Genomic DNA, 23,526 nt, shown 5'->3' on the forward strand with positions numbered 1-23,526 from the left:
GTTGGTTTACGCACTAAGCCAAGTGACTTCTGAATTCAGTCTGTCTCTAAGGCTTCTGTATTAGAGCTGAGGTACCAAATGCTTTCCTGGAAACATTTCATCCTCTGCCTTCACTTCATCAGCATTATGAATCCCAATGTACATTTTCCAAACTATGAATTTGGCTTTTAAATTGTGCTGTGCAGGCGGTGCTAGTGGTAAAGAACCCTCCTGCCAATGCAGGAGACATAAGAGATGCAAGTTTGATTCCTGGGTCAGGAAGATCCCCTGGAGGAGGGCATGGCAGCCTGCTCCAATATTCTTGCCTGGAGAATCCCATGGACAGAGGAGCCTGGTGGGCTGTAGTCCATAGGGTCACAAAGAGTAGGACATAAGTGAAGCAACTTAAAAACTGGTCATTGGGATAAGAATATATCATTGGTAACCAATTTCCATCTTTTAATTTCCATGCTTTCATAAGAAAATATACCATTAGCATAGTTCAAGTTAATGGAGTTGCCACTTAAATATAGTGATTCTTCATATGTTTTTGTGTGATTTCCCTTGGATAGTTTTGCAGGTTAGGTATAATGGCTGTAAACCTTCTCTTTTTTCTCTTTGCTTCCTTTCCCTCTCTCTTGGCAGGAAAGCTAGAAACAACAAAAATATGATGGATACATATGGGATCATAGGCAAGGTGCATTCCAGAGACTCTGGGTGGAAGATTTCGTTGGCCAGCCAGTGAGCAGATGTGGCCTGTTTCTGCCATTGGTAATACAATGGACATGATTTTTCGTGGAAAAACTTGCGAAGATTAGTTGGGTAAAAGAAGTTAAAAGGGACCAGGAAGGGGAGAGATCAATTTTTTGTTCACTACCCAGGATACAATTGAGGTGGTAAAGACAGATTTCTTGTTAATTTACTTGCAGAGGGCTATGTATCATTTTCTTGTAGAAACACATAATTATGCTTGTAAAGAAGTATGGCCTGGATGGGTTGTGGTATGACTAGAATGCAGTGCTGGGTAGCATTAGATCTATTTAGAATATTAGATCAATTTAATATATCTCCATGCTGCCACAGAAGAAATAATAGAGAGTGCTGTCTGTGTAGTGGGGAATGCCCATGGATATTTATACAAGAGGAATCAGGGACTTCCCTGTTGGGCCAGTGGTTAAGATCCACTGCAGGGGGCACAGGTTAGATCCCTTGTCAGGGAACTAAGATCCTAAAACACTGCCTTGAGGCCAAAAAAAGGGAAGGAGTCAGGAATGTTGGGTGGTTGCCAGAAGGTTAAAATTGTTTGGTTTTATAAATAACATAGTTTTGTTAATCAGCTTTCTATGTTAACTTTGTGTATGTTCTAGTTAACTTATCAGATCAGATCAGTCGCTCAGTCGTGTCCGACTCTTTGGGACCCCATCACAGCACGCCAGGCCTCCCTGTCCATCACCAACTCCCGGAGTTCACTCAGACTCACGTCCATCGAGTCAGTGATGCCATCCAGCCATCTCATCCTCTGTCGTTCCCTTCTCCTCTTGCCCCCAATCCCTCCCAGCATCAGAGTCCTTTCCAATGAGTCAACTCTTCGCATGAGGTGGCCAAAGTACTGGAGTTTCAGCTTTAGCATCATTCCTTCCAAAGAAATCCAAGGGTTGATCTCCTTCAGAATGGACTGGTTGGATCCCCTTGCAGTCCAAGGGACCCTCAAGAGTCTTCTCCAACACCACAATTCAAAAGCATCAATTCTTCGGTGCTCAGCCTTCTTCACAGTCCAACTCTCACATCCATACATGACCACAGGAAAAACCATAGCCTTGACTAAACGAACCTTTGTTGGCAAAGTAATGTCTCTGCTTTTCAATATGCTATCTAGGTTGGTCATAACTTTCCTTCCAAGGAGTAAGCGTCTTTTAATTTCATGGCTGCGGTCACCATCTGCAGTGATTTTGGAGCCCAGAAAAATAAAGTCTGACACTGTTTCCACTGTTTCCCCATGAAGTGATGGGACCAGATGCCATGATCTTCATTTTCTGAATGTTGAGCTTTAAGCCAACTTTTTCACTCTCCTCTTTCACTTTCATCAAGAGGCTTTTTAGTTCCTCTTCACTTTCTGCCATGAGGGTGGTGTCATGTGCATATCTGAGGTTATTGATTTTTCTCCCGGCAATCTTGATTCCAGCTTGTGTTTCTTCCAAACTTAAATTTGCAAATGTTAAGTGATTATTGCCATTACTTGCTAGATTTATAGTTAATTTAATCCATCATCATTTTTATCTTAGAATTTATTTGTGATAGGTTTTGCTAAAATCATAGAATAAATATTCTTTTCTGAGTAATTACCAGTATGGACACGTCTATAGATATTTTTAAGTCACAAATTGGCATATCAGTATTTTACACATATGAAGTATGTTACCTCTCAAAAACTACACATCCATAAAGAAAAAAATTGGCATGTGTTTTTTCTGAATTGTAAACATTTCTGAGAATTGCTTTCTCGGGGTATACTGGGACAAGGTTCATTAAACTGTTTCTTATAAGGGCCAGAAGGAAGTATATTCATTTTTTAAAAAGTATTTATTTATTTTTATTGAAATACAATTGCTTTACAATGTTGTGCTTTTGCTATACAATGAGGTAAATCAGTTGTATGCATACATACATCCCCTCCCTCTTGAACCTCCCTCCCAGCCACCCCTCATCCCCCTAGGTCATCACAGAGCCCAGAACTGAGCTTCCTGTGCTTATAGGAACTAGAGTCTGTCACAGAGAGTGGAGTAAGTCAGAAAGAGAAAAACAACTAACATACATTGTGCTACATATATAGAATCTACAAAAATGGTACAGATAAACCGATTTCCAAGTCAAGAATAGACTCAGATGTGGAAAATGGACATGTGGACATGAGGGGGAAGGGGAGGGTGGGAGGGAGATTGGGACTGACATATATACACTTCCAGGTATAAAATATATTGGGTTTTATGGGCCGCGTGTTTCTCTGTCTCAGCTCACCAAGGCAGTCACTGCAGTGTGGAAGCAACTATGGGTGGTATATGAACAAAACAGCACCTGTATTCCAATAAAACTTTATTTACAAAAACTGCCTGGTGCAGTAGTTTGCCTCCCATGACGTATGCTCTACAAGTTAAGGTTCCTGCCATGGTGTAAAGTGAAAAGTAATAGATCTTTTTTACTGCAAGGCATCTCTCAGATGTCTAGAGTATACCAGAATTACAGTTTCTTAAAACTTGTACCACATTACAGCGGGTCTTATAAACAAGATGGTCTGCACTCCTGACTCTGGAGATACTTCTGGTTCCACACCACATACATGTAAGACCAGAAAGAAGATTCCTGATTCCCCATGAAATGCTTCATGGGATGATTCCACCTGGATGCCCAGCAAATCCACAGCGGGGTCCCTTTGGGGTTCCAGGCCATAGATCCTGCTCATAGCAGACCAACAGGACCACAGACTGCCTTATTACTTGAGATAATCCTGGTCAGATATCCTGGGGCTGTCCTCAGAGGGGCCAGATCAGCCCCTTTCTGGTGCCCTGTGGTCCATAGGCATTTTTCTGTCCATGGTATAATCCTGTTCACAGGCAGGAACATGAGGATGTCTGAACAGGGAGTCAGTCTGGGTGTTGGAGTCAGTCCACATAGTGATGTCTCCTTTATGCCACCGAGCCCTGGAAAAAGTCTGTAGATGCCAAAGTGATGATTGGAGATGCCCAGATTGGAAGAGGCAGAGATGAGGCCCAGGTGCCTCTCTGTCATCTTATTAGAGTGGTGAGGGTCCCTCCCTTCCCCTCTTGAGACCTCTCATTTGAGCTCTGCTGGATGATTACCTTGGTTTTGGCATCATGGATGTTGCCCGCATTGGGTTTTACTATTTCTACCAGTGGCAGGAGATTGAGTGAATTGGAGGGGACTGGACATTCCTACAGTCAAGGCTGATCCCAATGACAAGAAAAATCATTTCTAGTTCTCGTCTAGAATAAATTCCAAAGTCAGTGAACAGATGACTTCAGGATTTAAATAAGCCAAGAGAATTTATGCCCTGGGCGGTTTACTCTTGTGGGTCCTCTCATACTGTTTCCTGGGCACTTTCAGGCCACTAAAGTATCATTTGGTGAATTACTCCTTCAGGGCACTAATGGAGCTGCCTTTGATCTTTCTTTTTTAATCTACAATTTTTGTATGTAAATTTCAAACCTTAAAAGACAGTCTCCCCAAATGGCATCCAAGAGATCTCATAGCCTGAGGATATTAAAACTATTTCTTGAGAGAAGCACGCAGCAACTGAAGATAAACCTCTGAGTGTCTTTCTCTGGCTACAGGTTTTATGATCAACCCAGGCTATTGTAAGGAGACCCAAAAATCAATGCCTCTCATTCCTAATGAGACCCTCAATGCACAGCCTGATGACAGCCAGCATGAAATTGAATACCAACAACTATACCCAGCATAAATATTGTTACTATGCATTTCAATTTAAACATGCGTCAAGCCAATTACATATTTATGGGGTTTAAAGACTCTTCCACTTGCGCCTCCGATAATACGCACTTGGCAAATCTCCCTTTAGTCTAAGAGGCATTTGGTCCAATAGTCAAACCCCTCGCGAGTCTGTAATAAATCATCTTTGCAACCCAAAGCATGGACAGTTGACTGCTTCCCACTGCTCTGCAGACTCACCCCCACCTGGTAGAATTTTAATTCCTTCAGTAAAATTGATTCCCCCAGTTCTGCACATTATTCTCCCTGTCTTCCATTTAGCCCGTTAGTTTGCTGACAGCAGAGTACACAGCACTTAACAGCTGGTTTGTGGAACCATCAGTCAGGAAATTGTATGATAAATAGGAGGGAGCCAGGTTTAGTGGCACTTCCTTCTGCTTCAGCAGTTTTCGCCTGACTTTGGAAAAGTCATCATGTGGTGTTTTGTCGAGGGCCAGAGCAGGAGATGGCTGCGGCGCGGTAACTTATTACACATCCTCCTGAGTTATGATGCTCTACAGCTGTGCTGCTCATGTGTAAATAATAAACTGGGAGGTGGATAATTATGGTGGCTGCTGGCGACACAGGCCTGTTCTCGTCCTGTGGGTTTTCTTGGACAGCTTCTTGGGCCTCTGATGGAGTATATTGCGATCTTCCACATAGAAACGATGAGCCGAGTTGCAAGAGGAGCACTCCACGTTTGAGGATTCGCCAGCATCTTCTTTTTTTTTTTGAGAGATGTGTTAGGATTAATGTCATGTGATGCCACATATGTTAAAGGACATGCTTGTTCTGATTTTTATGCTTCGTCTCTACTGTTAAGCTGTGGTCAAGCGTGTCTTGAATTGGAAGAGAGCTGTTCCATTGCATTTACTAGAAGGCGGCTTAAGAGGTGTGATTTCCACTGATAACTGACATGAGGTGTAATTGTTTGCACAGACTTTATCAGTCCAAGAGAAGTTATTTTCAACTAAATCAAGAAGGAAACAAATAGGAATAAAAATGCTTAAACTAAAAATCAGATGTCTTCGATCAAGTCAGATCGTATTCATATTTTTTGGTTCTTTATTTAACCTAATTCCAGAATGCAGGATTCATAAATTTTCTTGTAACATAAATAAACACTTTGAGCAAACAATGCTGTAAGATGCATCACATACTTAGTCAGAATTAACTTTTAAACTCACAATACATACTCAACAGTGGGAAATAACTACTAAATGCCCCAGTAATGACTAATTCTAATCCTAAATTCTTTCCTTTTAGATATTTTTGCAATGCTTGGTAATTTTCTCTCTCATTTTGAAAAGGAAGAGCTTGAGAGAGAGAAAGAGAAAGTGGGTTGAAATCCTGTTAAAATAATTTCGTAAAAATATAAAGATGACAGTGCCTTTTATACGTCTATAAGGGTCTTGCAGTTTTCCCTGGGGGTGAAGATTTATACTGCTTGGGTAAATGCTTTTGATTTTATAGAATTGTGTGCCTAGTTTTCACCCCTGATGCATATAATCACTGCAACATAATTATAAATACTCATATAAAAGACAATGACTGTTACTTTTTGGATATATGAGGCATATTTGAGTGGTGTACCATTGCCTTCTCCAGAAGGTATAATACCTGCCCACATTTTGAGGTCTGGGTTTGTGCATCTTCATAATTCATAGCTGTACCCACATAGAGAAAAGCAGATATAGTTAGCACCCACTTATCTGGTGGAGAGAATTTAATCACACAGCCAAGAACCAAGAAGTAAATAAGTGAAAATATCTGCCAGGTCTGGCAGAATTGTCACGAAGTCCCTCAAAACACCATTTAAAATGATGCATAGGGAAAAGCTTGAGGAGGTGGGTCAGACGGTATGAATCCTTAATTTACAACAAGTTCTAGTAGGTTTACTTCTCCAGTTTCCAAGAATGGATGACTGTGTGAAGTTTGAAGTCTGCTGGAGGCAAGTCCATGAGCATCAGTAGTGACTGCCAGCAGGAGGAGAGGAGAGAACCACGCTCGGGGCCTGTTGGCCATCCACCTAACCCCTGATGCACCTGACCCTGAACCTCAGTGATTCATTTGGGATTGTTCAAAACTGAAGACCATGAAGCATTCACTGAGTAGATGTCAGACTTTCAGATTCATGAAATACATTACTCCACTCAATTTTATGTTGTTTTAGGAAGGATGCATCAGTTTCTTCCAGAAGAGTTAAATGAAATAGGACATTTGGGCTCTGCAGGATTCCTGGGTTATGTGGGACATTTAAACTTAGTGCAAGATTTGTGTTACAAAACAAAACAAAACAAAAGAAAACAATTCCAACATCCTTTTATAATGTCCTAAGTGATGTATTTAAAATATAACTGAATTTTTCAGATGCACTTTATAAAACGTATAGCATTTGATCAGGCAGTCAGTATGTCCCTATTGAATTTTAAGCATCATTGTACCTCATGATATCACAGTGTCAACGATATGAGATAATACCAAGATGACTCCTTTCCTCTTTCAGTACCATTCCCTCCCCCCCTTATCTTATAAGGAGCAAGTACAATATACAGTGAGTAATGCACATTTTCTACACTCTAGAACCTCTTCTTCTGGGTTCTATACCTGGTGAAGTTCAGCTTTGGGCACCTCTGTAGTGCTGTCAGAGCTGTAATGTTGTACATTAATAGTTTTTCTCTCTTATTTTATTCTCCTAATCATATTCTTAGATTCTCAAATGAGGCCAGCAGGAGCAAAGTCTTAAAAAAAAGGTGGAGGGGAGTAAAATACCATTTAAAAAAAAAAAAAAGGTTGTTATATTTACATTCTAAAAGATGCTTGTTGGAGAAAATTTGGACAAGAGAAATGTATAGGAAGGAAAATGAAAACTACTTGAATTCAATAAGCACATGTATAATACTCACCCCCAGGACTTAAGGAAACTCACAGTGGAGGATGCAGTCATACCCTCGTCTGTGTTTGACACACCCACTCCCCTGCCCCATGGGGAGGTTCTGTGTCACTTTTTCCAGCCATTCCTCAGGGCCTGTTCACAGGGTCTCATTTGGAATTGCTTTTACCGTCTACTACACTAGGCAAAATCTTCAGACTTTTCGAAGGAGCTCATAGCCCTTCTGAGGCCTGTTTGGTGTACACATCAATTCTTGGGAGTGTTCTGGGCAACAGCGGTGTGACAGCTACACGCAGGCTTCCAGGGTGACCACGTATGGAAGGTAACATTCACAACACGAGTTCTGGTGTATTTGCTGCTTTATCGCCTCAGAGTTGTGAAGGCTCCCCTCCTGCTCTTGGACTTGTTTCTTTATTGCTTCTTGAAACTCAGGAAAAACTTTAGTATCAGGGGTGCTCCTCATGATAAAATCTGGTAAAGCTATTTTCAGTTCTTTCAGTGAATTACTATTTAGAAAAAAAAAAAAGTTTATTTTCAGATTTGTCAGAGATAATCAGGGCAAGTGGGAGCAGAACTATTTTAAGTAAGCGTACACACAGAAACCTCAAAACAGTGATGACTGACCTGAGCCAGAGCAGGAGAGGAGGCCAAGGGAATGTTGGTTCAAGGCGAATGTTGGGGCTGCAGGAAAGGAACCCCCAGTTTACTCTAAATGTCCCTCTGTCACGCCATGTAACATCTCTGGCCAACCTATACATTTGCTCCCCTTGTGTTGGGATTCTGGAAGCCTGACCTAGGACAAGGAGGAGTGGGAGGGAGCATGCATTTGAATTTTTTAAGTGTGTGTGTGTGTGTGTGTGTGTATGTGTCTACATGTGACATGGATTCTAGCAGGGACTTTTGAAAGAACTCCTAACAAGTGGGAGAGATGAAAACTAGTAGTGATATTATATCTTTGTCTAAAGTTCACTTCACAGGACTTCCCTGGCAGTTAAAAGTCCAAGCTCCCAGTGCAGGGGGTGTGGGTTTGATCCCTGGTCAGGGAACTACAGTCCACATGCTGCAACCTAAAAGCCTGCATACCACAGCTAAGTCCGGGCGCAGCCAAATAAATAAATAGAATATGAAAATTCACATGACAGTGTCATTTTAAAAATAAAAAATGAGGCATTCCCTGGTAGATGAGTGGTTAGGACTCTCCAAACTTTCATTGCTGAGCATCTGGGTTCAGTCCCTTGTTGGGATGTGGCCAAAAAAATAAATGCAAATAAAAAAGTGTTTTGGCGTCTCTTCCTCTTGGCTTGGTGGCTTCCTTCAGCCTTTGCACTCTGGCCCGTCTTTCTTCCAGGCTAGGGGCACGTGTTGTACCTCTTTCTTGCCCTCCTGTCTGGGTTCAGGTTGCATTCAGTGGCTCTACTGTCTCATGTGCTGGTATTATTTGCTTGGTCCTGAACTTTCAAGAATTCTTCCACAAAGTCTTCAGGTTAATTTCAGCATCAGTTGTGAAGACAGTGTGGCGATGTGGCTTCACGTATGGGAATTCTGTTTCAAAGTGTTCTGTTTATACAGGTTGGACTTTCTTTCCTTTTCAGACCCTCCTCATCTCTTTCCTGCATTCCATCCTCCTGTACCAATTGATGCCAGACACCACGAGGGCCGTTACCATTATGATCCATCTCCGATCCCTCCGTTGCATGTGTAAGTATTACAACTTTGCCCATTAAAGAAACCACAAAATACTGGCTTTTACCATCTCAGGATTTTTGTTACCAACACAGCTACTGGGCTTGGGAGCTGTGATAGAAGTCTAAGATTTACTTTTGAAATACGGCAAGCCTATCTGTTCCTGGACTCACTGAAGCACATCCCCGCTGCTTCCTGAAGAATGCCTGTCATACGAGGTGGCTGGCAAGTATTTCCTATATATTTTTGCTGACGTGTGCTCTGTGGCCTCTAAATACTAAATTAAAAAGCAGAGGCCTAATGGGAAGGTTCCCTCTCAGAATATGTATTTGGTCAAGAGTGGATTAGAAGTTTCTCATGCTCCGATTTCTATTAATGGGAAAGCCCTGTTGCAGGGATCACAATGAGTCATAATGAAATTTTCATGGTAAATTTTCATAGCCCCTGTGGTGTCTACTCCAACAGTCACTTGATTGATGGGAATGTCACCCAAACAAAATGGCAAATGTGATCGAGCACATGGTTTACACAGAGATAAAAGGCAAGAATGAGAGTGATAACTAACATACATTAGAAAAGGAAGAAAAGACAGATATCATGTGATATTACTTATATGCAGAATCTAAAATAAAATGATATGAATGAACTTATTTACAAAACAGACTCTTCGACATAGAAAACAAACTTACGGTTACCAAAGGTGAGGGGAGATAAATTAGGACTTTGGGATTAATGTATAAGTACTACTATGTATAAAATAAATAAGCAACAAGGACCTACTGTATAGCACAGGGAATTCTGCCCAATATTCTGTAACAACCTAAACAGGAAAAGAATTTGAAAAAAAGTAGATACATGTGTATGTGTAACTTTGCTGTGCACCTGAATCTAATACAGCATTGTTAATCAACTATTCTTTAATATAAAATAAATATTAAAAAAAGAAGAAGACAGTGTCCTGGAGATAAATGTGGTATCGCTCAGTTTGGAGGGAAAGAAGATCAGGTATTCAGGATAGCCTGCACCTAAACTGAAATGACTTTCTTTTGTAGTATTGTCCAGAAGACTGATGTATACTGTTACAAGGGGAGTCAACCTTTGGGAGGGGCTGGCCCTTTGAATGGCCTGGATTTTGCATTTAGTCATGTCTGGTAATTACCCTTCATTCTGAGACAGTAAAGTTAGAAAGCCCAAAAAATACTTTGAAGACTAATGCTAGTTATTTGGATGGTAGATTGCATCTCCATGGCTATTCGTTACAGCTGTGTAATTACATATACGTCAAAGAAAAATGAAGTTGTTTTAAAACAAGTCCTCCTCTGTGAACAGAATTAATTGATATTAACAGCCCTAACTATATGCCCAAGTACACATATAATATTTTACCCACAGTTTTTTGGATCCATCTCCCATTACTGAACTGTAATTTCAGAGCAGATTTGCCTGGAGGTAAGTCATAAATCTGTGCTCAGACTTCTATAAGCATTAAAGGAGAAGTGGATATTTAGAGAGAATACAGAAACTTGTGACTTATTCTTTGACTTTTCATTGGAACATGAGTATTTTCAGGGTTCTAAAGCCTGCTAAAAATACATTCAGATAAAACCAACAGGCCCATTTAAAGCTCCCTGTACAAAGGGAAGAAAACTCCAAATTCAGGCTGAAACCTGCCATGAAATTTATCCTGCTCTCCCAAAAACCACAAAGTTTTGTGGTACCCATGGGACCCAAGCTTCTCAGATGAGGATGTGCTCTATGGTACAGAACCAGCGAGGGCCCACTGGACCTGGGAGAGGCACAGGACTGATTTCACCCAGATTCAAGTCTCTGCAGTGATGAAGTAATTTGGATCAGATTTTCTATGGAATTTCACAGTACTTCACTCTTTCAAAACTCATAGAGAAATTTCAAAAAATGAATTCATATGATAGAATGAGGGCTTCCCTGGTGGCTCAGAGCTAAAGAATCTGCCTGCCAATGCAGGAGACTTGGGTTTGATCCCTGGATTGGGAAGATGCCCTGGAGAAGGAAATGGCAACCCACTCCAGTATTCTTGCTTGGGAAATCCCATGGACAGAGGAGCCTGGTGGGCTACAGTCTGTGGTGTTGCAAGGAGTCCGACACGACTTAGCCACTAAACAACAACAAGATGATAAAATGAACTAGTTCCTCTGGGTTCATTATAGTTTGCCTTATAGTTAAATTCAAATGTGAATTTGTCAGTTAAAACCCCAAGTCTTGGTTCTTTGGCAGAATTTTAAGAATAGCAAGCCCTTGTATAGATCGCTGTTTGTTCGAGGTCGTGATTGCTGTATCTAAAGAATTCGCTTGCTAGAGATAAAAACGGGCTTCCCTGGTGGCTCAGACAGTAAAGCATCTGCCTGCAGTGTGGGAGACCCGAGTTCCATCCCTAGGTTGGGAAGATCCCCTGGAGAAGGAAATGGCAACCCACTCCAGTACTCTTTCCTGGAAAATTCCATGGACTGAGGAGCCTGGTAGGCTACAGTCCATGGGGTCGCAAAAGTTGGACACGACTGAGTGACTTCACTTTCACTTAGAGATAAAAACACTACAGGATAAGACAGGTCAAGTTTGGAGAATCCCAGGGGAGAGGGTTGCATTTCCTATATGGCTGCTGAGCTGGGATTTTTGTAGATTTTAGTATTGTTGACCCGTTGTATCTTTGGGGGGTTTTGCATTCGAGGATTCAACCAACCTTGGATTACAAATATTGGAGAAACAAACTCCAGAAAGTTCCAAAAAGCAACACTTGAATTTCCAGCACACTGACACCTATTGACGTAGCATTTCCATTGTATTGGGTACTGTAAGTAATCCAGAGATGATTGAAGTTTCCAGGAAGATGTGCATAGGTTATATGCAAACACTATGCCTTTTTATGTAAAGGATTTGAAGATCCATGGATTTTGGTATCTGTGATAATCCTGGAACCCTTCAGATACTGATATGATTATACTTCCTGCTTTTTCAGCCAAGCTTTAGGATCATTTAGCAGCAATTGACTAAATTGTTCTCTAGCTGCCTAAATGTTTAGTAACCCAAGATTCATCTTATAAAGCTGGTAGATAATCCTGAAGCTCCAAAGAGAAGCTCTGGAAGGTGCTGGGAGGATGTCATTGTCCCCTGGGACTGCTGGGCATTACAGAGTCCTGGATGGAGACACCGAACTTACGAAGTAGTCTCTGGGAAGCTGGGGGTAGTCTCATCTCTGTGCTTTTATAACGTGACATTCTCCCTGCATTACGCTCAATGGTCTTCCCTCCCTGCATGGCAAACTCCTACTTAAACTCCTTACCCTCAAGGCCTAACTCATTCTCTTTTTTTTTTTTTTTCTATTCTTTGGCCAAGCAGCATGTGATCTTAGTTTCCCAATGGGAGAGTGAATCTGCACCCCTTGCAATAGAAGCTCAGGGTCTTAACTACTGAACCTGCAGGGAAGTCCCTCAAGGCCTATTTCAAATATCACCTTTGGGGGCAGTCTCAAAGGTTGTTCCTAGAGTCTGTTCCTTAAAGCACCTTGTGTGCCTTTGTTGCAGCTGAATATTCTTGTCTGATCAGTCATTGCTTAGCGGTCACCGTACCTGCTAGATTTGCAGGCAGTCACTTGTTCAGGTGCCTAGTTAAATATGCTCCATAGACCTTCAAAGGGTCCAGTCTGGAAACAGCAGACTAGCAGTCAGAGAGCTTGAATTGTGCTCTTGCTTTGCACTTGTTGGTGCTGGGAATTGGCAACCTACAATTTCCATATATTAGTTCCATTCCATGAAAATGAAGTTACCTGCCTTACCCGACTCTCCAAATTGCAAATCGAAGAGTTCAATGAAATCATGTTCTTGTGAGCACCCTTGTGAGCACCCTTGAAAGCAGGATGCTCTAAGCAAATGCGGAGAGTTAGCATCCAGACAATTGGGGGCATGACAAACACTCAGAGATTCTATTCTGGCCTGGCTCAATCCTGAATCCCTGGGATGCTTTGGCACCTTCTTAGATGCAAATGTAGATATGCCTGTGACAGATCATTTTAGGGGTGGAGGGTTATGTAGGTGAATATGACTTGGTTACTGAAATCTTCAAAGCACATCTTTGCTTAGAGGATAACCTGGAAAAGTAAAATGATTTTATCTAGAAGTTGAATTCCAAAATGCTTGCTTTATAATTAGCTTCTAGACGATGAAATCAAGTGAGCTTGTTGTAGCCACACGTTCCGGGAAACAAACTCACTCAGAAGGACAATGCAGATAGTGGAGTGCAGTTTATTACACCGGCGGGCCCAAGGCAGAGTCTCCTCTTAGCCAAGGACCCCGACCAGCATTTGTGAAAATCTTTTATACCCCATGTGTACGTGTCTGAACCCACCACTCCAAACTCCTTGAGACTTACATAAACCAAGGAAAACACAATCCCATCATTCACGTGCTATGTGCTCATGTGCTCAAACAGTCAAACAATTAGCCGATAATCAATAAACCCGAGGTTACACTCCGATAGATACAGAAAAATTTATGGCCTGTCTGGAGGAAGGGGTGATTAGTGTATGTTTTCTCTTAGGCGGTGAGTAACCTAGATACGATCTTCAAGGTTCCCCTGTCTGGAGGGGGTCTTATCCTTCTGTTGTTGTTTTCATAGGCACTAAACACAGAGTTCAGAGTCCATTGGAAAGGTGGCTGAGCATGATCAGCATGAACAGGCCTAAGATGGAGTCCAGGCCCTATGAATTCCTTCTTCAAGCTTACTGATATTTTAGAATAAATATTTTTAATTGTAAGTAGACAAACTGGGGGATAGTCTCACTGTTTCTTACACATGATTGTTCTGGTGCCAGTGTAACGAATTAAATGCTAAGTCTCTTGGAAACAGGACGTGTGTTGATGATGGAAATGCCAACAGATCTCTGTTTAGAAGGATGGCAGGCACTGCGATAATTATGCTATCATATCTTATCATTAATGATTCTATTGAAAGAGGTTTATAAATTGCTCTTCTTTTTAGATAAACCACCCTATATTAAGGCATCAACGATATGGTGCAGAATTAAATTAAAATCTCATAAAATGAAATATGCTCTGTATTAGCTGTTTGACACTTAATTTGCCTCTGAATGAGTAGAGGAAATCACAAATTAACCTGCCTTTGTTTTTCCAACCATGGCTTATTAGGTGTTAGAACAACTGCAATTACAGCCTAATAATAACCACCAAGCCTTATAAATATGTACGGAAATACGTCAGTTTGTGTTAAAGAACCTAGTTCGTTAAGTGGAATGCCTTTCTTTAGCTTACCCGATTTCTCACAGAGTTTATGGTTAGGCAGTGTAGACAGAGTATAGAAGCTTAAATTGTTCCCAAAACAGTTCTCAAAATAATGTTAAAATTTATAGTATTTTCTTTCTTAATTTAAAATCGTGAATTTCACTTAACGATTTTAAAGTGAGATATGAAATGTTAGTGTCGTCTTTCCCTGAGTTGTCATGTAAAGAATGTCGTAGAAAATGTATAATTCCTACATTATGTTTATTTAATTCAAGCAGTTTGAAAATTAAGAAACACTGGATATGTATGGGGATATCCGGTTTCCTTCTGAAAGTTATTCTTCACTGAATTCACCAGAACTTACATTCAGTAGATAATTGAAGCATCTTGTTCTCTCTCAAATCATTTGTTTTGACCACAGAGTTCATGTTTTATTAAGCCATGGAGAACAAAGTACAATGTTTTACAAAAATATTAATGAGTATATTTTATTATGTTGCTGAGATCATTGGGAGCGTAAACAACAGAACCTGGAATCTGTAGCCATATAGCGCTGGCAGAAATTTCATCTGGTTGTTTCTTGGTCTTAGCCTTATCTCTGTTTCCTGCTCCGCACTGTCTCCATCAGGGCTATGTGTTGCACAACTCCAGGAGGCACTGTTGCAGCCTATGGAGATGGATGATGTTCTCCAGGCTAACGATTGCTACTTATTTTAAAGTCCCACTTGGAAGTTTAAACGATTGGGATATTGCATCTCTCTGCCCTAGAAACAGTTGTTTCGAGTGACTGCTTTCACTTGCATTTTGAGTGTATGCTTTTTTTCTTGGCTTTACTGTTAGAACACATTTAAGCATGGGCTTACTTTTGAAAGCTAGACAGGGTGTATTCATAGAAACCCAAATTATAAAGTTTTAATTCCACATTCATTCTGGATTTTCACTTGAGGAAAAAATATTGATCTTTTACATAGAGTTATTTTGAGCCAAAGTTTTCTCATTTATGGACCAGTATGAATTGAATTTTGAATTTCGGATGGTCCATGTGCTTCTTGCTGAGCTCGGCAATTTATTTTTTTCAAAGCAGGATCAGCCTCAGTTACTAATTCATGACAATAACTAGAGCCCCACAGATGTTGCCAGTGGAGCTGAGAGCTATCCTTGTCATGCGCTGTGAGTGCAAGCAGCACGGCACCCTAAGCCAGTGCTCTGACAGGCTGTCGCATTTCACCGTCCACTTTACTGATTCATTTTAGAAAATCAGCTGCATCTTTTCTCTCCTGGGGGAAATGAGCACTCATGTTCTCTTCGACACAGCAGCTCTTTTTTTTTTTTTTCCTCTCTTAGTTGAGTCAATGTACCTCTTTCTAAGACTGCCTAACTCCCTGGAATTATTCCACCTAAGTAAGAAGAGCTGTTCCTCCCTCCAAAAGTGGTCCACTTCCTGTCGCCTGGAGAGAGGACAGTACATGGTAGATCATTAATATTAGCTGGGAAAGAGAGGGCTTTGAAAATAAGTAAGGCTTCCCTCAACCCTTTAAGAGTTAGAGCTAGGAGATGAGTAGCAAGTTTGGAGTCTGAATAAATACATTTCTTTCCAGACAAAGAAATATCTAAGAAAAGATAGATCATTATGGTAAAAGCTTAGAGAAAGAAAGAGGCAGTGGGTGACCAGAACTACTACTCAGTTCCTCTCTGTCCTCTCCTCCCTCCCTCCCTAGATTCAGCACCAGTGTGAGCTAGCTACTCTGCCTAGTGGAGCTCCTCTAATAACTATTCAGAAGCAGCCTTCAGTCTAGCCATCACTTAAACTTTGTGATGGGCTCCTAATGTATCATAGTGATTTCATTCTTTTCAGTCCCAGGAAAGTCTCCAGTAAGATGCAGAGACTGAGCAAAACTGTGTGTTTGGGGGCATAACTGGCTTGGAATATTTTAATAGTGCAATTAAAAATTAACAAAGGCAAGTCCTTTCTCCCCTTCTGTGTTTGTGCTCTACCCTAAACGTTATTAAGACTGATAAAGTGTGATGACATCTCAGATTTCAGGCATGCTTCATTTTACTATGCTTCTCTTTATGGTGCTTGCAGATATTTAACTTTTTACACATGGAGGGTTTGTGGTAACTGTGTTTTGAGCAAGTCTGTGGGCGCATCTTTCCAACAGCATTTGCTCACTGAGAGGTAGCATTTTTTCACAAAATATTTTTAATGAAATATTTTAAAATTTAATGAATATTTAATAAAATATTTTTAATGAAAAAACATTGACTTTTTTTAGACATAATGGTGTTACACACTTAATAGACTAAAGTATAGTGTGAACATAACTTTTATATGCACTGCTACGTGGGTGCTCTGACTCTGACTCTGTGACCCCATGGACTTTAACACACCAGGCTCCTCTGTCCATGGAATTTTCCAGGCAAGAGTACTGGAGTGGGTTGCCATTTCTACTCCAGGGGATCTTCCTGACCCAGGGATTGAACTCGTGTCTCCTGCATCTCCTGCAATGGCAGGCAGATTCTTTACCACTGCCCCACCTGGGAAGCCTTTATCAGATCAGGGAAATCAAAATATTCATGTGATACACTTTATTGTGATATTTGCTTTATTATTGTGGTCTGGAATTGAAGCCCCAATATCTTGCAGGTAGGCCTATGTGTCAGCTACTGTAGCTAACACTTTGTACACTTTTTAACACTCACTTCTACCCTGCTGCTGCTGCTAAGTCACTTCAGTCATGTCTGATTCTGTGCGACCCCATAGACGGCAGCCCACTAGGCTCCCCCGTCCCTGGGATTCTCCAGGCAAGAACACTGGAGTGGGTTGCCATTTCCTTCTCCAATGCATGAAAGTGAAAAGTGAAAGTGAAGTCGCTCAGTCGTGTCCGACTCTTAGCGACCCCAAGGACTGCAGCCCACCAGGCTGCTCCATCCATGGGATTTTCCAGGCAAAAGTACTGGAGTGGGGTGCCATTGCCTTCTCCGCACTTCTACCCTAAGAAAAGAAAAAAAGAAAATGAACTAGGTTATAACCACATGTCTGACAAGTAAAGACCATCTGTGTATGTCTTTGAATTTGCTAGGCTGAACCCGTGCCTTTACAGAGTGACTTCTGGATAGTTATTGCTTTCCATGATGATAACGGATTGTTCTTTTTCAGGCCACTACAGGATGACTTCCACTCTTTGTTTTTATTTTTTTACTTTGGTGGAGTGTGTCATCTCCTGCCAACAAAATTAGCATACTTAGGACTTAAAAGGACACAATAACTACTGAAGATGGTATTAATATAAATACCTATTGCCGTGTCAGATGCTATTCACCACCAAATACATCATGTGTGCATGCTAAGTCACTTCAGTTGTGTCCGACTCTTTGCGACCCTATGGACTGTAGCCTGCCAAGCTCCTCTGTCCATGGGATTCTTCAGACAAGAATACTGGAGTGGGTTGCTATGCCCTCCTCCAGGGGATCTTCCCGACCCAGGGATTGAACCCATGTCTCTTAAGTTTCCTGCATTGGCAGGCAGGTTCTTTACCACTAGTGCTACCTGGGAAGCCTAAATATATCTCCTGACGTTAAATCAGTTCCTGGTTAAAGGTCCAAAGTCACCTTATATGACTGAGTACCATTTAACTTAAATAGCTGCCTTCCCAGACCTCTCATGTGGAAATAAAATTAATGAAATTAGCAATCTTTAATTGATAATATAGTATGGGATATCAAAATTCCAAATATAAGGGTAAAAAAGAAATGACTCAGCCATTCACAATAAAAATTATATATATAATAATGGCCATGACTGTAAAATGACATTTTTCAGTACTTACTGTGAGCATAGTTTTAGAGACTTTACAAAACTATCGCATATAATAGAATAGCCAGCCCTATGATGCAGTTATTATCGATAGGCTCTTTTCCAAGATTGGAAACCTTGACATAGAGAAGTTAATGGTCATGGTTATTTAAACCTAGACATCAGACACTACATTCCTAGCACTTGACTTTCATCCTCTCCTCATGAAAATGAACGCTGGAGCCTTTGCTGCTTCAGTTTATTTATATGTGTGTGTACGTGCATACTAAGTCGCTTCAGTTGTGTCCCACTCTTTACGACCCTGTGAACTGTAGCCTGCCAGACTCTTCTGTCCATGGGACTCTCCAGGCAAGAATACTGGAGTGGGTTGTCATGCCCTGCTCCAGGGGATCTTCCCAACTCAGGGATCGACCCTGTATCTGCATTGGCGGGCAGATTCTTCACCACTAATGCCACTTGGGAAGCCTATTTATATATATGAGGAGCCTGGCAGACTACAGTCCATGGAGTCATACAAAAGTCAGACATGACTTAGTGGCCAAAACAACAGCAACAATAATAATAATAATAAATATAGAGAGAGAAGTTTTGAATGTCACAGACTGTCATTGTCTTCGCAAAATTCTAAGTTAATAATATGACAGTAATGAGAAAAGCTAGTAAAAGCCTTATCTGTAGCTGCCAGCTCCCCCCGCCCCCCAATTAGATATACATCAAGGTTTGCTACTGTAGAACTTGTGATGCCTAGCATCTGGAATAGCTGCATGGAATGTTCAGTGAATTGTAATTCATCACTTGGGAGAACTGTTGAAAAATACTTAATAGTGGCATTTAAGAGGACCATAAGAAAACATGGATAAATAATGATCAATGATTACAGTTGTATACTCTATAAAATGTAAGCCATATTGGATGAGACTGCAACATGTATCTGCCTGGAACCTTCTTCCCTTAGGTGTCCATGGCTTGCTCCCTTGCTTCATGCATTTCCCTGCACAGACATCTAATCAGAGAGGTCTTTGGCTAAGAACCATCTAATGACTAGGGATTGCCAAACTATGGCCTGTGAACTATCCAGCCAGGACCTGTCTTTGTAAATAAAGTTTTATTGGAATCCAGTGACTGTCACTTATTTACTGTTGTCCATTCTATGACAGCTTTAGCAATCAAGGGCAGTGTTGAGTAGCTGAGATAATGAACAAAACCTGTAACACAAAGTTTGCCAAGACCTGATCTAAGTTAACACATTCTTTCTAACCTCACTATCCTCTTTCTCTGCTTTATTTTTCTTTCTTTCTTTTCAGTAGGGGTATAGTTGCTTCACAACGTTGTGTTAGTTTCTGCTGTAAAAAACACGAATCATCTACATGTATACATATATGCCCTCCCTCTTGAGCTTCCCTCCCACCCTCTTACCCCCATCCCATCCATCTAGGTCATGTCATTCTCCTGTTTTAAACTTCTAGGCTACTTTTTATTGCTATTCCCAACATTTTTCATTGTATATCATATCAGTTCAAAAAAAGAAAATGTCTTATTGTTTGGTTATCATTTCTCATGATCAACTAAATAACTGTAAAGCCTGCCTCATTTTCAAGCACCACCTTAGACCATCTACATCCACAGTTCCTAGTCTAAGTATGAAAATATAGGTAAGTTTCAATTCCTAAACTTTAAAAATTTTAATGAGCTGGCAGATGAATCCCCACGGACTTTACTTTGCATTAAGAAATGAACACAAAACAAAGACAAGGTGCTTTAAGGGCATATAACTTTTTTCTGTTTTGCAATATTCCTTTTTTAAAAATGAAATATAGTTGATTTACAGTATGTTAATTTCTACTGTATAGCAGAGTGATGCAATTATACATATCAGTTCAGTTCAGTTCAGTTGCTCAGTTGTGTCCGACTCTTTGCAACCCCATGGACTGCAGCACACCAGGCTTCTCTGTCCATCAGCAACTCCCGGCGCTTACTCAAACTCATGTCCATTGTGTCAGTGATGCCATCCAACCCTCTCATCCTCTGTCGTCCCCTTTTCCTCCCGCCTTCAATCTTTCCCAGCGTCAGGGTCTTTTCAAATGAGTCAGTTCTTTGCATCAGGTGGCCAAAGTATTGGAGTTTCAGCTTCAGCATCAGTCCTTCCAATGAGTATTCAGGACTGATTTCCTTTAGGATGGACTGGTTGGATCTCCTTGTAGTCCAAGGGACTCTCAAGAGTCTTCTCCAACACCACAGTTCAAAAGCATCAATTCAGCACTCAGCTTTCTTTATCGTCCAACTCTCACATTCATACATGACTACTGGAAAAACCATAGCTTTGACTAGATGGACCTTTATTGGCAAAGTAATGTCTCTGCTTTTTAATATGCTGTCTAGGTTGGTCATAGCTTATATGCATGCATTCTTTTTCCTATTCTTTTCCATTATGGTTTATCACAGAATATTGAATCCTTTTTATTCATTCTCTATACAGTAGTTTTGTTTTGCTATATTTCTAGTGATTGAAATATTGAATTTGGTCATTGGTTACAGAGAAAGCAGGCCCTAATTGTAGTGCATATTCACAGAGTGAGTGCCAGCTTCTTGGATAAATTCCTGTGTTCTTTGTGCTGTGCTCAGCAGTCCAGCCTTGAGCAGATATTGACTGAAGGTATTCACTGCCGCTGAACCAGAAGTAGCCAGCTCTATAGAGCCTGCCGTTCAGCCTGTTGTGGGGGCCTGGCGGGTACTGGACTGTAACAGACTTTTTTCTTTGAGTACAATGCTCCCACTCATGTTAAGCCTGGCTTCAAAGAAAGCAGAAGTTTACTGCCATCGTTGTATTTATTTTTCAAAGTATGCGGTGGAGAAAATTGAACTTTCACAGAATTTGTCCCAATGGGAAGGTACTTTCTGGTTAGTTTTTAGGGTGATAAATACCACCCAAAACCCAAGCTGCCTGCAGCTCTTCCTCCGTGGTCATCTCTCCTTCGCTTAGGTAACTGAACCTGCTTTTTCCACCTAAACAAAGACATGCCATTTCCTATAGCTGCTCAGCAGGCTGAGTTTATTTCAGACCCTTCCTCAGAGGAACAAAGGCCGCAGACACAGGGCTGCCTGTCACTCATTTCTTTTTGTTATTGTTGCGTCCCCACCCCTGCCCCCAGCAAAACTCACGCATCAAAAAAAAAAAAATATATATATAGTATTCACAGATTTTCCAGGAACCTGCTTGCTAACTTTTTGAATCCTGAGTGACAAATTAGCTAGACTTTTGCATTTTTGATGATCCGAGTCAACTAAGCACACAAAAGGAAATAGCCAGAAAAAGGTCTGTCTTCAAACTCATTCTCTGAGTCCTAGGGTAGTGATATGTTTGCAGAACATATATTAGATAACTATATTGAAAAGAAATTTTATATGGACCATTTTTTTAGTTCTGATGTGATCTCTGTAAGAGGCATATCAGAACAGTAATGGACATCATTACTTTGAAAGTTGGGAAAAATGAACCAGTTAAATGACTTATTGGTCCCATATTTACCTCCTGTGTTAACCTAGCTGAATTGGTGATAACTGCCTCAATGTTTATAACTCTGGAGTTAAAACTTCAAGTGTAATGTGAAAGATGTACCCCTACCTGTGTTTCTCCTTTCCTATTGTCTCTCTCTCTCTTCTCTCTCTACTCACACACACTAGCAAAAAGAATGCAGAAATGTAAGGAGTGGCAAAAACTGCCTTAGGTCAGGAGAGTAAAGTCGTCCCTCAGTATCCATGGAGAATTGATTTCAAGGTCCCCTCAGATAGCAAAATCCAAGGATGCTAAAATCCCTTATATCAAATGACATGGTATTTGCATATAACCTACGCACATCCTCCCATAAACTTCACATCATCTCTAGATTACTTACAATACCTAATGCAATGTAAATTTTACATAAAAAATAGTTGCCAATGTATTGCGACTTCCAAGTTTTGCTTTTTCTAACTTTGGGGAATTTTTTTCCCCAGAATATTTTCTCCCCATGGTTGGTTGAACCCACAGTAGTAAAACATTTCCAATAAAGAAAAAAAGAAAGATCTCTAACCTAAAGCTATAGATTTTCTAACCTGCAGCCATTAATATTCTGATATGAAACATCCCACATATTTATAAGTTATAGATATTAACAACATTTTTATCCAATTGCAAAGAGATTACAATTTCATTAAAATTTCTCCATTGGGACTGTTATAGGGAATATAAACTTAGCCTCCATCTAAAAGTAAAAATGAATTTATTAATAGCAGGATGAATGGTATATAGAGTGGCGGTTGAAGGTGATCTTGTAGAGGTTCACCTGTGAGGGTCCCTTAGTGCCAGTTGCTTGTGGGTACTTGTGAATAGTTCCTAAGGAACCTGATCCCCCTTAGACCTCAGTTATCCCTAACTAGTAAGAGCTTCTGCTTAAGGGAATTACATGAAATGCAGTCAGTGCATTGAGCAATACCCAGAGCCTGACAAGGTTCATGTGTATCTTCTGCTATCTGGAATATGTTAAAAACTTACCAGAGAATCACCATCTTCTAAATACATTCAAATGGTGTACAAATATTGTGAAGTCCATCAGAAGTGAACAGTGTCTTTATTATGTGAGGTGAGAAAAGAGATGCATCGTCAGTTAAATGATCAGCCTCATTTCCTACACAGATTGCTAAACCCTGTTGCTGAAATAAGATTTACATCTTTAAGACAGGGTCCAGAGAAAGTGTCTCCAGCTTCCTAAAAGGCTTCTTGCCTCTAGTCAAAGTGACCTCTCACTCTGCCACAGAACAAAGTCTCCATCTTCCTAGCATGCATTGTTTTCAACATAAACTATGCACACCTGGGAAATTTTTTAGAAACAGATTTGAAGGTTAAATCAAGAATGAAGGCAGTCAGACTTCTAAAGAGGGCTCTGACTTTTAAAAGGTTTTTTTCCTACCGTATTCAACTGGAATATAACACATGAAAATTAGGATTATATTAGATGGTGTTATTATTTATGTTACCTAGCATTTTGGGTTTCTTTATTTAACATAAGGATTTTCTTTTATATATTATCATTATTTAACTATATATATATATATATCCACACTCACATACATAGACATGCACACACACTATACACACACACATAAATACATGCACATACTTACATATACACACATATATTCACACATTGGATGTGTATTTATGGAGCTTCTCAAGTGGTGCTAGTGGTAAAGAACCTGCCTGGCAATGTGGGAGACATAAGAGATGTGGGTTCGATCCCTGGGTCAGGAAGATCTCCTGGAGGAGGGCATAGCAACCCACTGCAGTCTTCTTGTCTGGAGAGTCCCATGGGCAGAGGCACCTGGTGGGCTACAGTCCGCAGGGT

The 23,526-nt window shown here is 40.6% G+C and overlaps 1 protein-coding gene across 6 annotated transcripts in view; it reads left to right on the top strand.

Moving 5' to 3' along the window:
- Positions 1-23,526, top strand: part of GLI3 (GLI family zinc finger 3) — a 318,365-nt gene that overhangs the window by 166,332 nt on the left and 128,507 nt on the right. For 5 of the 6 annotated variants that reach the window (XM_061414503.1, XM_061414504.1, XM_061414502.1 and 2 more), the window contains one exon: positions 8,968-9,073. In XM_061414503.1, the coding sequence (XP_061270487.1) occupies positions 8,968-9,073 (106 nt within the window). Of the gene's footprint in view, positions 1-8,967; positions 9,074-9,096; positions 13,841-23,526 lie in introns of those variants that run through there. The other variant, XM_061414507.1, reaches the window with a different exon arrangement.

Source organism: Bos javanicus, chromosome 4, assembly GCF_032452875.1.
Source record: "Bos javanicus breed banteng chromosome 4, ARS-OSU_banteng_1.0, whole genome shotgun sequence".
Lineage (NCBI taxonomy): Eukaryota > Metazoa > Chordata > Mammalia > Artiodactyla > Bovidae > Bos > Bos javanicus.